Consider the following 15,532-nt stretch of genomic DNA (forward strand, 5'->3'; position numbering starts at 1 on the left):
GCTGATCCTAGCCCTCCAATCTATAGATGTTTCCATAATTCCTCTTAAATCGGATGGTTAAGATCACCCTATAGATTTTTTTATTAAAAAGCCATAAAGAAGGGGGGTAAGATTGAAATTATATGGCTTTAATGGGTGCCTTTGTTAAAAGCATAAAGGAGAGAGTAGGATTGAAAATATGTGAGTTGAATGGGTGCATTTGTTAAAAAAGACAAAAAAAGTGATGTGTAATTCTCATATAGTTTTCAAAAAAATCAAAAAATTCTCCTCTTTTCCATCCAGCTTATTATAGTAGATAGTACTATAAGACCTTTGTACAGTGGAAGTACCACCCTTACATTTGATCCAACAGCAGCTCATCAAAAAGCTCAAAAAGTGAGCTGCTGTTGGATCAAATATCAAGGCCAGTACCCCTACCCTATTGTTGTAAGTCCTTACACCATATTAAATCTCTATATTATAGATCATAGATAGATAGATATCCACACCTTCATGTTTTGATAATGGAACGAACTTGTCTTGTTTTACATTAATTAAGGCAACTCGACCCGACCCGAATCTGATGCCCTCTCTCTAATTTTATCATGATCTTTAATAGGGAATGAAATACCCTGAACTTGAAGTTACCATCAACCAAAAAATGATTTAGAGCATCAATCCTAATTAGTGTAATCAAAGTGCAATTTGGTAACTAATCAAAGGTCGAAGGATATTTTGGTAAATTCGCCTAGGAATACGAAGGTCATTAATTTTGAAAAAACAAAGGGTAACTATGAAAAGGAATACGAGGGATAAAAATGTAATAATCAAATGCCCGAAGGGCACTCCTGTCCAAAGGATACAAATTGGACGTTTGAGTTGTGAGTGGGATTGTTGCAAGAATTTAATAGTCGATCCTTTAGAACCTAGAGATGGGCCCTAAAGTGTTGCTTTGTAGTCAAAACTACAATCACATTGAATCAGTGGCCTCTATCGAGATGTGATCATGAAGATAATCGTCAAACCATCCTACGCCTAATACTTCTAACATGTACAAGTCCCTTACCCTTTCCACATCTACCAATTGGGTCTTACGGATGGCGGACATTCTTTACCCGCATGGGCCCACTCATGGTAAACCTTCCAGCCAAGCAGATAGGGCCTGCAAATGCATTTGCAAAATCATTTAAAAACATGTAAGTGTTATAGTAAAACATTTGATACATTTATTAAATTTGTCTGGACAGGCTATTTTACAGGCCTACTGCTTTGACCAAAATTGTAGATGATATCCCCTTAATTAGGGGTGGAAAATTCCATGTCGGCTATCCCTATTAGCCTCGTGGGCTTGTCCAAGACTCCAGTACTACCCTCAGGTGACCCACAGAAGGACTATTGTTAGATAGACCATAAATTTAGGCCGGGCCCACATACCAATATGACCACTCAAGTCTAAGCTAGAATAACCTTACTAACTCTTGTCCACAGGCCATTCTAGTGTGATTTTGTTCAGTGCGCGATCCCATCGTTGCACCCACTCTTCTTGCTTTAGGGTCCACTACCCAAGCGACTGAGATAAGCTACTCCATTCCACTTGCATGTAGGCAATAATTGAGCATGATATTCTTACTTTGCTACCCATGGACGAATATGTGTCGAATAATAAGCACATCAATCGTATTTATTGGGATAGTACTCAATAAATGTCATGCAATGAAACCTTTATTAATATTTAAGTGACAAGATACATGAATTGAGGTTCAACACTACCTAACCTGAGTTTTTAAGCTTGCAAAAATGTTTTGATAAAAATGTCGGGTTTCACTCGTGTCAGCCTACCCAAGCCCTCAACCCTGCCCGAACTCAACCCGGGTTGGGAAAACTCAACCCGAACCGACCTGACCCATTTTTATTTTTTATTTTTCTTTTGGGTCGACCCGAGTTGCACCCTCACTTTTGTACGGCCCCATGGAGACTCCATCCAAACCCGTAGAAAGTAAAGTAAAATCTTCACAACTCAAAACAAATTTTAGAGAATCGGACATGGAGACTGGAGAGATAGAGAGATATTTTCCTAATATATAAAGGTTCCTGATATTGACACTACTGTGTGTTTTTTTTGACAATTGTAGGAATCCAGCTTGTCTTTTTATTATTTAAACTGGTGTCAAAAGGTTAGGGTGATGATATATTCGCTCCCCCTGTAGGATGATTCGCACCACAGATAACGTGATTTGACGTAAAAAAGCGTTAAAAGTCTGCCGGGCAAAACACGTTATAAGGGGTTTGAATCAGCCTACAAGAAGTTTTCGCAACTATTAAAGCACGGGTGTGCCAATATTAGTATAATATAAAAAGAGGAAGCGTAAAAGAAAAAGGAGAAAGAAGGAACGAACAGAGAGTCGAACACCATAGATCGTGTTTTTCGTCATCAGGTCAGTTCCTATTTCAATTACTGTGATCCCTCCTTTTTCTCTAATGGATTTTCGTATGTAAAGGTTATCATTAGTGTTATTCTTGTTGATCTCATGTTTTTAACCCTTGGATTGGAGTGGGATTTGATATCTCGATTTATGTATGGATTAGGGTTTCTTTTGAGAGACCAACTCTGGGCATTCGGCGTTCGTAGTTAGGTTTTCTTTCTGCAGATTTATTTGATATCTCGATTTATGCATGGATTAGGGTTTCTCTCTATCGAGAGATCAAGTCTAGGTATTCTTCGGTATGAGTAAGGTTTTTTTTTCTTGTTTTAAGGTTGTATGTTAGGGCGCTGCTTTGTTTATCGTATAGTGTATTTATGACTACTCTTTTACATTAGAGGGGGCTGTCCCAACTAAACAAAGGGGTGAACGTATTATTTGCCTGACAAAATTCTCTGGTCCCACTCTTTGTATTAGTTATTTCAGTTAATTATTTTTTGTGAAAGTTTCACTTCAGTTGAGTTATTTTATCTTGATTCTCTATAGGGGCTACTCCAGTAACCGATGGGAAGACCATTTGCTTAAGACACTAGCAATTTTTTTTATCTTTTTTTAAATCACGGTTCTAAAAGTTCACGAATAAATCTTGTAGGTCCCAATCCGATTCGTGAACCATACCATGGAAATGAGCAAAATTAGGGTTATCCTATGAGGGCATGGAAGACAATCTAAGGCGGTTAGTTCTTCAGGATGAATCAAGGGAAATGCAGATGAAAGACCCCTCAGAGGCCTCAAGATTGGAGGCTTCAAGAAGAATGATTGGGGAGATGGTCTGACTTCATTCGTTAGTGAATTATGACTGGGTTTTTGCATTAAAGCAAGAGGCAGCGGTCATATCAGTAGGGCCCGTCCCATGGGGGAATCCACGCCAATAGTTTTCATCATGAAGATCTTATCCTATAGCGTAAGAGGGCTGGGTTCGCTGGAAAAAAGGCCCATGTTAATCAATTGATGACAAAATACAAACCAGAGTCAGGAATGGACAACATGTCTCGAGCGGTGTTAAAAGGCCTGGGAGGCAAGTCTTCTTGGGATTTTGCGACTATAGATACAGTTGGATTTGCAAGTTGGGTTATTGTCTGCTGGGCTTACATGATCTCTGAGCTGATCGTGAGCTTTATCAACAGGTACTCGGTCGGTATTGATTGTAAGAACTCAAGGTGGAGATTTGGCCGTGCCGGCCTGCGGCCCGCCCGGTCACAGCTCGCCGTGGGCCATGCCGGCACGGCAGGAATTGCTACAGTGCGTGGGCGGTGCTGGGCTGAGAGTTTAGGCACGCGGCACGGAACGGCCCGGCAAGAGAAGCGCCCTGGCCCGGCACGGGCCGTGGGCCGTGCTGTGCCTAACCTTAGGCTTATTCGTGCCGGCACGGCACGGTCCGTGGCCAAATCGTGCCTGGCCCGCAAGCCGTGGAGGCCGTCCCTGTTTGCCACCTTGAGTAAGAAGGTAGCTGACCTGTCAGTATGGAATTATGGATCCTTTCAAGAGTGTGTGGGCCTATTCAGAGAATGGATTGTAGATTGCTATTGGCCTAGTTGGATGAGGTGGGGCAAAAATTCTCAAACTCGTGGTGCATAGGGGGAGACTTTAATGAGATTGAATTGATTGAGGAATGGGTAGAGTGTACCAGAGCCAATCAATATATGAAGGCTTTTCTTGGATTTTATCAGCAAGAATAATCTTATTGACCTCCCAATGTGTGGGGCTCAATTTACCTCGGAGAGAAATTCCAGTAAGAGTAGAATTGACTGATTATACGGCCCCTTTGGTTGTCCTTGCTCCCTGAATTTTGCCAGTTGGCTTTGCCTCATACTACCTCCAATCATTGCCCTTTGCTTCTGGATTCTAGGCTTGAGTCGTAGGGCCATATCCTTTTTTTATTCGAGTTAGCTTGGCTGGAGACTCCCAAGATGGTGGAAAGACTGAGTAATTGGTGGAGTGAAGTTTCAATTTCAGGACCAGCAGATGTGATGATTGGTAAAAAAATATGCTATATAAAAAGAAGTTGAACAAGTAGAATCATGTTAGGCAAAAAGAGGGGGCCGAAAGAAAGACATGCATGTAAGCTAAAAACAAGGAAATCACTAGAGTAGATGAGAGGGGATGTGCTAGCTCAGCGGAGCTGGAGGAGATGGGGTCCTTAAAAGAGGAGTATAAAATCGTATGATATTACAGGAAGAGATATCGTGGAGGCAAAATTCCAGAGTTTGATGGCTCAAGGAAATAAAAATACGACATACTTACATGGGATTGCTAGTGCGAGGAGACGTGGTAGTCGCATGACTATCCCACAAGTTGATCGTTGGCTAAGAGAGGACAAGGAAGTGATAGTAAAGGAAATTGTAGATTTCTGCAAGGGCCTATACTCATCTGAGGGCGTGTCTCGTCCAAAATCATATGGGGCGATGCTTAGCAGATTGGAGGAAAGAAAGCGCCTTCATCAAGAAACCGTTTAATGAAGAGGTGATAAGATCAGGTCTATTTGCACTGCGAAGAGACTGAGCCCCGGGCCGGATGGATTTTGGAATTTTGTTAAAGATGTTATTGCAAAATTTTTCAAGGAGGTTCTATAATGGTCTAGAGCTAGATAGAGGAACTGGGACTGCTTTTATTGCTTTGACCCTAAAAGTAATAGAAGCATTGAATGTCACGGACTATCAATCAATTAGTCTAGTGCGGTGCCTGCTGGCGAAGTTGTTGGCGGAGCAGTTAAAACAGGTACTTCCAAATATAATATCTAGTAATCAATCAACATCTGTTGAAAAGAGGCAATTTCTATACTGTGCCTTGATGGCAAATGTGCTTGTAGACTACTGCTTTAAGAACGAGGAGAGGGGAATTGTATGCAAGTTGGACGTGAAAATAGTGTATGACCAGGTAGAATGAGATCATCTCGATTACCTTCTAGGAATAATGGGATTTGATCTCTGATGGTGGGCTTAGTTGAGTTGAGTTGAGTTGGTAGGCATGTATTAAGAACTGTGTGTCTTCAGCTTGGTTCTCAATCCTATTGAATGGTTCCCCCTAAATGCTTCTTCAAGTCAACCAGAGGATTAAGATTGGGTGATCCCCTTTCTATCTTTTTATTTGTTAGAATTACAGAGACCCTTTCTTCGATGCTATGAGACGATGTTAGGTCAAAGATCAAACTTCAATGAATCAAGAATATTGGGTATTAACATATCGGATGAAGAAACCCGAACGGGTGTGGCTCTTTGGCTTAAAGTCATGGATATGCTCCCCAGTGACGAGCGCTCGAATCCCCCTGTAGTCAACCCGATGCGCATTGTTTACGGGTGATTGCGTGCATCCATAGGGATTAGTCCCACCTTAAAATGGGGTGGGGATACCCTATGTCATAAAAAAAAACATATCGGATGAAGAAGTTGATGGGCTGACCAATTTACCGGTCTGCAGAATTTATCCCTTCCCATCATCATATCTAGGTTTGCTTTAGTGAGCAGGTGGAAAAAAAAACTATGATTTAGCCGAAACTTTGAATTCATTGCTGAGACACGCGACACGACACCTGTATCGACACTCCTTTAGACACTTTTAAATGTATGGTTAGAAGTGTCAGTAACTTTATATGTATGTACGTATATATGTGTGTGCCACTATTTCTAGTTTCTTAGGGGTTGCCATGCTAGATACCTCATATCCGTGCCGAAACTCGGCACACAAATCTGTGTCCGCAGAACATGATTATATTTTCTTTCTATTTTAGCTGTGTCCCCTTTTGTAAATTTTGGGAGTTTGCCGTGTCTGACACTTTGTGTCCGTGTCGACATGCGACACTCGTCAACCATAGTGGATTGACAGTATGGAGATCTTGAGGCAAAAACAAGAAGTTCATGGAAGGGATCCGATTTAGAGTCTATATGGGAGACAAAATAAAGTTTGGGTACAACAAGTGGTGTTAGGAGGCCCCACTCATGGAGATGTTTCCGGATTTATTTGTAGTGGTTGTAGATAGGTGTACATATTTGACAAGGATTTAGAGGCTATAGTTACCATTTAAAAAAAAGATACGTACATATTTGACAAGGATTGTTTTGAGTGGTCAGAAAACATGACATCATGGGAAACAAACTTCAGAATGAACTTTTTTGACTGAGAATTGGGTAGAGTGGCTGGACTACTTGAGGTATTGGGGGCTTGCTAAATAAAGAGGACTGGAGAGGACAAGAGGGTTTGGATATGGAATTCCTCTAGGGTATTTATTGTCAAATCATTTATTCATCAAGTGACACCTTGCTCCACATCCCTGCTTCTTGCTAGAGTGTGGAGCATCCCAGCCCCGTCCATTGTTTGTGCTTTTGGGCAGACAACCTTTTTTTTTTGGTTTTGGGCAGGCAACTTTCCTTGACAAAATTCTTAGGGGAGCAATTGCTCGACCCGCAAATGCTAATCACAGGCCACTGCGCATTATGTGTGGAGGCAAGAGAGTCAGTGGATCACATGTTCCTCCATTACAAGCTGGCTAGAGAGATGTGGAATAAAATCTTGAATAGATTCGGCATATCGTGGGTTTCCCCTGCAAGACTCATTAATCTATTAGAGGGGTGGTCTTTTGTACCTTGGTGGAAAGAAAGAAAGATCTTATGGGATGTTTCTCCAGCTGCGAATATATGGGTATTATGGAAGGAGTGGAACTCTCGGGTATTCAAGGGGATGGTTAAAACTTATCAATTTATCTTTTTAAAGGTTCTCTGTTACTATTTCCTATTCCCATCCTTAGATTTGTGTCGGCCTATGAACTTTGACACGAGTGGAGAGAGGTCTGTGGCAGCAATGAACAGGTGTGGATTGGGAGCCACTTAGCTTAGGTGGTTGAAACTAAACTTTGACGGATCGGACATGGGGAATCCCGGTTTTGAAGGAGTGGGAGGTTTGCTTCAAGATGAGTTTGGAGCGACGAGGTCCGATTGGGATCACAGATTGAAATGAAGCGGAGATCATAGAGGTTCTTTAGGGGATCAGGATACTTGACAACAGTCTCCTAGAATGCACTGTAGTAGAGGGAGATTCCACCAATGTTATCAGGTGGTTAAAGGGTAGTCACCCTCATTCATGGAGATTTGGTTCCTGGATAGACGAGATTCAGGAGCAAGTGTCGGCTTCTTCTTTTTGTTTCCATCATGGTAGAAGGCCGGCGGGCAGCGGCTAATGCAGAAGCCAAAAGGTTAGCGAGGGAAGTCGTAGCTATAGAGAGCCTTGAGCTATTTGATATCCTACCCACTGAGGGTTTTGTTTTTAGTGATTCCTTATCTTGTTATTTGCATTTCATTTCTATTGACCATGACCACCGTGGTGACGTGGTCGCAAGCATCCCTCTTTCATCTTTTTCAATAAAATTCCTAATCATTAAAAAAAAGCTATTCGGAAAGTTATTAGAAACTTTTCTTTGATTTCAATTTTCAAGTTTCACTTGTTTTTTCTTGAATGGATGAAATACACTTTGGCTGTTTTTTCTCTGATATAAACCTGAAAAAAACAAAAAAAGTTAATAAATCTTGAGATTTTCCCTTGCCGAGAAATTCCGAAGAACGATATTTGAGACATAGATCATATCCCAAGACCTGAAGATCAATGCTTTGATCATTATCAATGAAGAGATTACTGGACAAAGACTTGATAGACATAAATCAATTAGTGGCATCAACGTTGATGAATCAATTATGATTGACATTGTATCACTTTTAAATTGTAAGATAGCTCCTCTTCCTTTAAAGTATCTGAGGGTGGTAGAGAGGTAATCTCTACCCTGATAATTGGATCCAATAGTTGAAAGAATAGAATCTAAACTTGAGAGCTAGAAAAGAAAATACCTTTCCTTTCCAAGCCGAATGACCTTGCTTAAAGCTTCTCTATCGAGCATTTAAATATTTTTTTATTTATGTTTAGGATGCCGACCTCAATTGTAGGAAGAATTGAGAGAATCCAATTGCTCTATATCTGAATGGCAATTTCATTTAGGATTTTGCATCTTAATAAACTAGCAGAAAGTTTGAATGCCCAAATCGGCTGGTGGTCTTGGTATCAAGAATGTCAGACTCCAAATGTTGTCTAAAGTCTTATTCTCCAAACATGGATAGAAGGGCAAATGCCTCCGACTGGAAGATGGGCTCTTGATGGACTCTCTTTGGAAATTATTTGCTTAGGCATTACCTATTCCTTTGTGCAAGAGCTATCGACCCAGATGGCATCTGTCGCTAACTACCTATACAACTTAGCCCGCTACTGTGATCATCACTCTTGGTGCCTTCCTCAAAATTTCTGCTGAATTTCTTGACCTATCGGACTAGCTAACTGGCCACTATTTATCCTAATGAATTGATCATTTGGAATCAAAGCATCCCCAAGTGCTATCTCCTATCTCCGGCGTGCGAATGCAGGATAAGGTTCTCATTAGGAACTGGCCAAATAAAAGAAATACCTCTGATCGTGGTTTTAAATTTCCACCGAAATCGACCCAACATGACCGAAATGTTTCCGTTTCCATCCCCAGTGAAACTGAAATTGAAACAACCAAAATGCATAAACCAAAGTCGAAAGTGTAATAGTTGTATACTATACCAGCATGCATTACATAATTATATTTCTATGAATTACACGCGAAATGTGCTGCATGTATTACGTATAGATATTTATTTGAATTACATGTTAAATTTGATATGTATTAAATTATCAAGCATGCGCGATAGTGCATGTCACTAGCTGTTTGATGTATTCATTATGGATGGTTGTCTTGCTTGTGTGATGGTTTCTAAGTGTGTATTTTGCACTTATTCTTGCATTTCCAGAAGTTTTGTCTTTAGATTTTATCATTTACATATGTTTCCGTGATTCTACAGATTTCCGCCAAAATTTCGAACTGAAATCTAAACTTTTCCGTTTATGTGGTGACTGAAACCGAAACTGAAACTGAAATTTAAAACCTTGCCTCTGATTACTTGGACTATTGTTTCTATGGATCGTATGGGGAGATCGTCGCATATCTTTATTCAATGTCTAGGGTGGTAAACATTTGAAGCTTCTTCTTCGGTTTGTTCAAAGTTCTTCTACCATAATCAGAGTTGTCATCCGTTGGCTCTATTTGGTCTTCGGGGAATAAGCTAGTGTGTAATAAGTGATTGGCTTGCCCTTGGAAGTTTTTATTCCCATGTACCATTTGAACCATTTGGAACGAAAGAAATGATCACATTTCTAATGGCAAAAAGAATAACTTGGGCTGCATCATTAATTGGATAATTATTAAAATTTTAAACAGATTGAAAATCGCTACTATATTATTACATGTTTGACAACGTACATCTAGCCCTCCCTAGACCTCGCAATGGCGGAAGCCTTGTGCACTGGGCCACCCTTTTTTTATTATTACATGACAATATATATGATTGGATTGCCATCATTTCTAATTACCCCTCCTACCCCCACACTAATCGTTGCCTCTTATCAATCCGAATACATGGCTTCCTCCTTAAGTTGGATGGATTGAGATTAATTTTTATGGCATGACAAGCAGCTTAATAGGGAGTAGGGTTAGGGTGAATTATCGAGTTGCCGATTTTGGGGGAGTGTTTACTAATCCTACTATTGGACGTGTGATTTTGACATTCAGGTCCTTACAACAATTGCGACGCAGATTTGGCAGAGGTCCTTATTGCTTGGAATGGGGGTTAGCTAATCCCTCGATAGTTTGGATCAAAGCTTCACATTATCAGGTCAGGTGGTTCAAGGAGTAATCATGCCCCCTTGGGGATTTTGGCGCGTATTCAAGGACATGAAGGGTATTGTTTAGTTTTTGGTAGGGATGCAACTCAGGTCGGGTCGAGCCCAACCCAACCCAACCCAACCCAACCCAACCCAACCCAACCCGAGGAACAATTTCCTCAACCCGACCCAACCCAACCCGACCTGATTTCCATATTGAATCGTGTTTAGACCATCTAACTATGTTGGCCCCACTTGTACTTATACATTTTAGGGTTTCATTTTCTCATTTTTGGGGAAAAACAGAAAGAGTCGAGTGGTATTTGTGACTTTCCCCAAAATTTTTAACTATTAAGTCCAAAAGTAAAAGACTAAAAGTCTAAAACCATAAATATTACTAAAATTTGAAAAAAATAAATAAAAAAACTTAGCAGAAAATGGTCAGGTTACAATTCAGGTTGGGTTGCCTGATACCCCAACCCGACCCAACCTGATTTTCTGTCTAGTTGTAAGTTCCCAACCCGCAACCCCACCCAACCTGAAAAAATTCAAACCAACCCGCCCAAAAATCGGGTTGATCCCGTCGGGTTCGGGTTGAACCCGACCCGAGTTGCACCCCTAGTTTTTGGAGTGTTCTTTTTCTCATATTCATCGGGAAGGGTATGGTCGTGCAAATTGCCAATTTTGGTAGTTCTTGCACATAATTGTTTGTTTGGCATGCTTTGTTTTTTTTTGTAGTTGATTCCCATGTGGGAATGCTTTGGCCTTGTTTCATATTGATTTATTAATATATTTCACTCGTTCGAAAAAGAAACTCTTCTTTGTGGATGGGTTGCAATTCCATGATAAGCAAGAACTCCAAAAATATGTTGCATTGGACTTGTTGTAGGCTTTGACAACAATCAGTAGGTTTGAGTCGTTTGACGGTTCGGTAAGAGGGCTGTTTTTTCTTGCAAGCCAAAGTAAAAAAATTCCTTGAGTGGCCAAAGTGAGCCAGCAAGACGGAGAGTAACAAGGGGTATTATTCTAAGGAGGCATCATATGACTAGTGCAAACAAGATACATTTAAATGTTTTGGGCTTACGTCATTTGTAGTGCTAATGACAAGGCAAGGAATTGTACAGAGCCAAGGATATGATCAGCAAGATTCTTCAATACCATTAGGACTCCAATGCTATATGAATTGACACTGTATGTGCAGTCCAAAGACCAATTGGCAGACATATTTATTAAAGCTCTTGCCCGATGCCAATTCGGGATTATTTGTTCCATCTTGGGCATTGATGACTTTGACGCACCAAGGCAAGGAGTTGCACAGAGCCAAGGAGATGATCAGCAAGGTTCTTCAATACCATTAGGATGTCAATGCTATAGCAATTGACACTGTATGTGCAGTCCAAAGACCAATTGGACGACATTTTTATTAAAGCTCTTGCCCGTTGCCAATTTGGGATTATTTGTTCCACTTTGGGCATTGATGACTTTGACGCACCAACATGATGGGTAGTGTTAATGATTTAAGTTAGATAGAGCCAACTGTTTTTTTAAATCGGAATTTATCTAGGAACCATGGACAACGCGTTAAATTTTATTAATGAATGAAGCGAGTTAAAAGAGGGGGACATGCCGCCTTGCCTCTATACCCAAAAACATACCCACTACGTACAAGCATGGTTTTAAATTTCATCCAAAATCCAAAATTTCAGTCTGAAATTTTGAGAAATTGATTTTTTTTAAATATAGTATTATTCCGAAATTTAGGGAATTTCAGATGAAATTTTGGAAAGAATAAAATAATACTTTTTTTATTGCCGTATTTCGGCAGAAATTTCAATTTCAGTTTCAGCAAAGCATTTTCAGATTGTTTAATCTATGCGTTAGTATGGGGATGATTATTTGCTAGTCAATTGGAAGATATCGTTGTAGTTTTCCATTTACTACTTCTTGTTTGTGCTCTGACGTTAATTGTGCGCTTAGTTTGGCCTTCTATTGTTTGCTGGGATTTTTGCTCACACCACCATGGATCTAATTCATTCTTTGAAATTCTCCCATTTGTTAGGGAACCTTTTGGTTAAGGGATATTTTCATGGCTATATGAAATGTAAATGGGTTTGCATGCCTGTAGAGGATACTATTTCTTATTTACTGACTAAGCTATATTATATTACTTATTTTGGCCCCATTTTAGTGCCTATTTTTGTGTACCAATGCTTGGTGTTTATCTTATTAGGTCTTCTCCTATTTCTTTGGTTAAATTTAGTGCTTAGATTGTATTTAATTTATTGTACTGTATAGGTTGAAGTTCAGTTTCTTTGCTAAAGTAACGTTTTTTGGATTAAAAAAGCTTCATCGAGGGACCCAAAGATTTATACATCCGCTAATGTGGCTTGGTTGATGCTGAATGATCGTCTCCATGGATTTGAATGCCTCGCCTTTGCCTGAAGATGAGGAAGAGACTTTTGAAGAAGAAACTACCGTAGACGGAAACACAGAAACATCTGTGGAAATCTATCGTAGAGTACCTCTTCTCTTTCTTCTACTCTAGCATATTTTTTGCTTAGGAGTAGAAAATTTATTGATTAATTGTGTAGGGGGTGAGGCCAAAGAAACTGTGGTCAAATATTCTTATGCCTTTTCCCTTATTCAGATTTTATATTTTTGTGCGTCATTTGCTCATCTTGTTCTTTATCATGAAATTAGCACATTTTCCAATAGAAGACAAGAAGGTGATGACTTGTTTCTGTGTATCAACAATGTCTTAAACGAAAATTAGCTGTTGATGGTTTTTCATCCGTCATTATTGTAAAGGGAATATCTTTCATAAATATAGATCTATTATTTATGTTCTTATTACAGGGTATTCTGGCACAAGCATTTATATTTGGTTTATTGTCAGCAAGCAGGCGAATGTTAGGAAAATTGCTCAAGTTTTGACTTCTGTTCATTACATTGTTTGCTGCTTGAGTTTGCTGGTTTGGTGCTAGTTTTATTATTCAAATGCAGATTCATTAAATTGAGCAAATAAAAGTAATCGATCATTTTTAAATTACGAGTCAACCTGAAGAAAACAGCAATCTGGTCTAGTTTTCTTGACATTAGGCATTGAACAACAAATCTTGTCAAGGTTTCAAGGGAGTGGAGATTGCCTATGAACAGAACTGCAACATTGCCAGCTGTTCATTTCTCACTTGTCACGGATGACTTTGATTTTGAGCCCTTTCTCACCTCATATTCTGGCCTCAGCCTAGATGGTTTCCCATATGTTTGGTTTGACTTGCTTGGGATTTTGAGCTGTCCCTGTTGTTTTCATGTAGGGTTCTCTTTGAATTTTTTGTTATGCTCAACTTTAGTGTGAACGAGTTAGAAATTCATGTGCATTAAGATTAGGAGCATAGTTTCCAATAATTGGTCTAGGAATGACGACTTGGGTGTTCTATAGTGAAAATGGGCCCATTTCTTGCATCTTAAAATGTTTTCTTTTGGTTTCTATGCATTTTTTTTTAGTATGCTTTAGGTACATTCTATGTTTTTTTTCCAACAATTGGTACAGGGATACCCACTTGGCTGTTCTATAATGAAAATTTCTTCTTTTAGCTTCTATGCATTTTTAGTACGATTCAGGTACATTTGATGTTTTTGGTACCCATCGTCTGTTTATATATCTTTTATATGCATTTCAGGTACGTTTAGGTTTATTATCTTTGGTAGTTTACTAGTAATTGATCGCAGAACAGTATTTTTAAAAAAGTGCTCACACAAGAACTCACCCAAATTAAAGCCTAGTCAGCTCGGGTGAGTCAATGATTGATGCTGCTAGTTTTTATTGACTCGGGTGAGTAAAAGGAGTTTTTGATCGACTTGATAGGGCTAACATCGAGTCGCCGAAGTGCGAAGTGTGGACCATCCTGCGTCTTCCAGAATAGCTAAAGTGTTTACCATCCAGGCTCCACCTAGAGTCTGTACCTTCGGTTGGCCTGCTCTACTCGGGGGGAGAGGATACAGACTGTTGACTTCCTGTGCAAGCGGGAAATGCTGATCATCGACCATTTTTGCACTATACATAGACGCAGGGGAGTCGGTGGATCACATCTTTATGCATTGCAAGCTGGCCAGGGAGGTATGGAGCCCCGCGTCCTAGTATAGGTGCTACCTTCATTGCCTTGATTCCTAAGGTGGTGGGTGCATCATCTGTGTATGATTTCCGTCCCATTAGTTTGGTGGGGAGTTTGTATAAGATTCTTGCAAAGGTGCTAGCTGAAAGATTAAGGAAGGTTCTCCCATCCATCATTTTGGGTAGCGAAAGTGCTTTTATTAGTGAGAGGCAGATTCTTGATTGCTCATTGATAGCGAATTACGTGGTTGATCATCATCACTAGGTGGGGCTTAGTGGTATTATGTGCAAATTAGACACGGAAAAGCATATGACAGGGTTAGTGGAAGTGTTTGGATTATCTCATGTATAGAATGGGTTTTGGTTCAAAATGGAGGTCTTGGATTTCAAGGTGCATGTCTTCAGCTTGGTTCTCTGTTCTTATCAATGGCTCTCCGAAAGGTTTTTTCAAAGCTTCAAGGGGTCTGAGGCATGGTGACCCGTTGTCTCCTTCTCTCTTTGTTGTTGTGGCAGAAACTCTTAGCAAGTTAGCAGGCTTCTAGAGAAAGGTAAGTCTTGTGGTTTAATTGAAGGCTTTAAGATTGGAGAGGGTGGAGTGGAACTTACCCTATTGCATTTTGCCGATGATACCATTTTGTTTAGTTCTTCTGACTTATTGAAAGTGCTGAACACGAAGGCGGTTTTGCGCTGTTATGAAGCAATAGTGGGCCAAAGGTCCAATTTTCACAAGTCCATGCTCTGGGATTCATTTGGAGGAAGGTCTCATTCAAGGGCTTGTTAGTATCTTGGGTTGTAAAGAGGAAGGTCTCATTCAAGGGCTTGTTAGTATCTTGGGTTGTAAAGAGGATTCCCTCCCCACCTCTTATCTTGGACTCCTTGGAATTGGAAAAGCTAAAAAATGTCAATGGGGTCACATTTTGGAAAGGGTGGAAAAAAGGTTGGATACATGGAAGAGAAATATGGTGTCTAGAGGGGGAAGAGTTACTCTCATTAAAGTTGTGTTGGCCAATATTCCGATTTATGAAATGTCGATTTTTAAATGCCCGGTAGCGGTAGTGAAAAGAATTGAGCTAATTCAAATGCGGCTTCTAGGGGGGGGGGGGGGGGGGGCACTGATGACAAACATGGTATTCCATTAGTAAAGTGGTTGGAACTTGGAAGTGTGTAAGACAACTAAAGGTGAAGGTTTAGGTATAAGGAGAGTCAAGGAAATAAACATTGCATTGTTGGTAAATGGCTATGGAGA

General features: G+C 40.1%; 1 protein-coding gene across 9 annotated transcripts in view; it reads left to right on the forward strand.

The window, feature by feature from the left end:
* Positions 1–2,202: 2,202 nt before the first annotated feature.
* LOC143892358 (uncharacterized) overlaps positions 2,203–15,532 on the forward strand; it is a 54,374-nt gene continuing 41,044 nt past the window's right edge. For 2 of the 9 annotated variants that reach the window (XM_077396925.1, XM_077396931.1), the window contains exons 1-2: positions 2,203–2,414; positions 12,471–12,693. In XM_077396925.1, coding sequence (XP_077253040.1) covers positions 12,577–12,693 — 117 coding nt within the window. In that variant the 5' untranslated portion in view covers positions 2,203–2,414; positions 12,471–12,576. The other 7 variants (XM_077396928.1, XM_077396926.1, XM_077396930.1 and 4 more) reach the window with 7 other exon arrangements.

Source organism: Tasmannia lanceolata, unplaced genomic scaffold (assembly GCF_043159265.1).
Source record: "Tasmannia lanceolata isolate RefF3 unplaced genomic scaffold, GAP_Taslan_0.1 ptg000015l, whole genome shotgun sequence".
Lineage (NCBI taxonomy): Eukaryota > Viridiplantae > Streptophyta > Magnoliopsida > Canellales > Winteraceae > Tasmannia > Tasmannia lanceolata.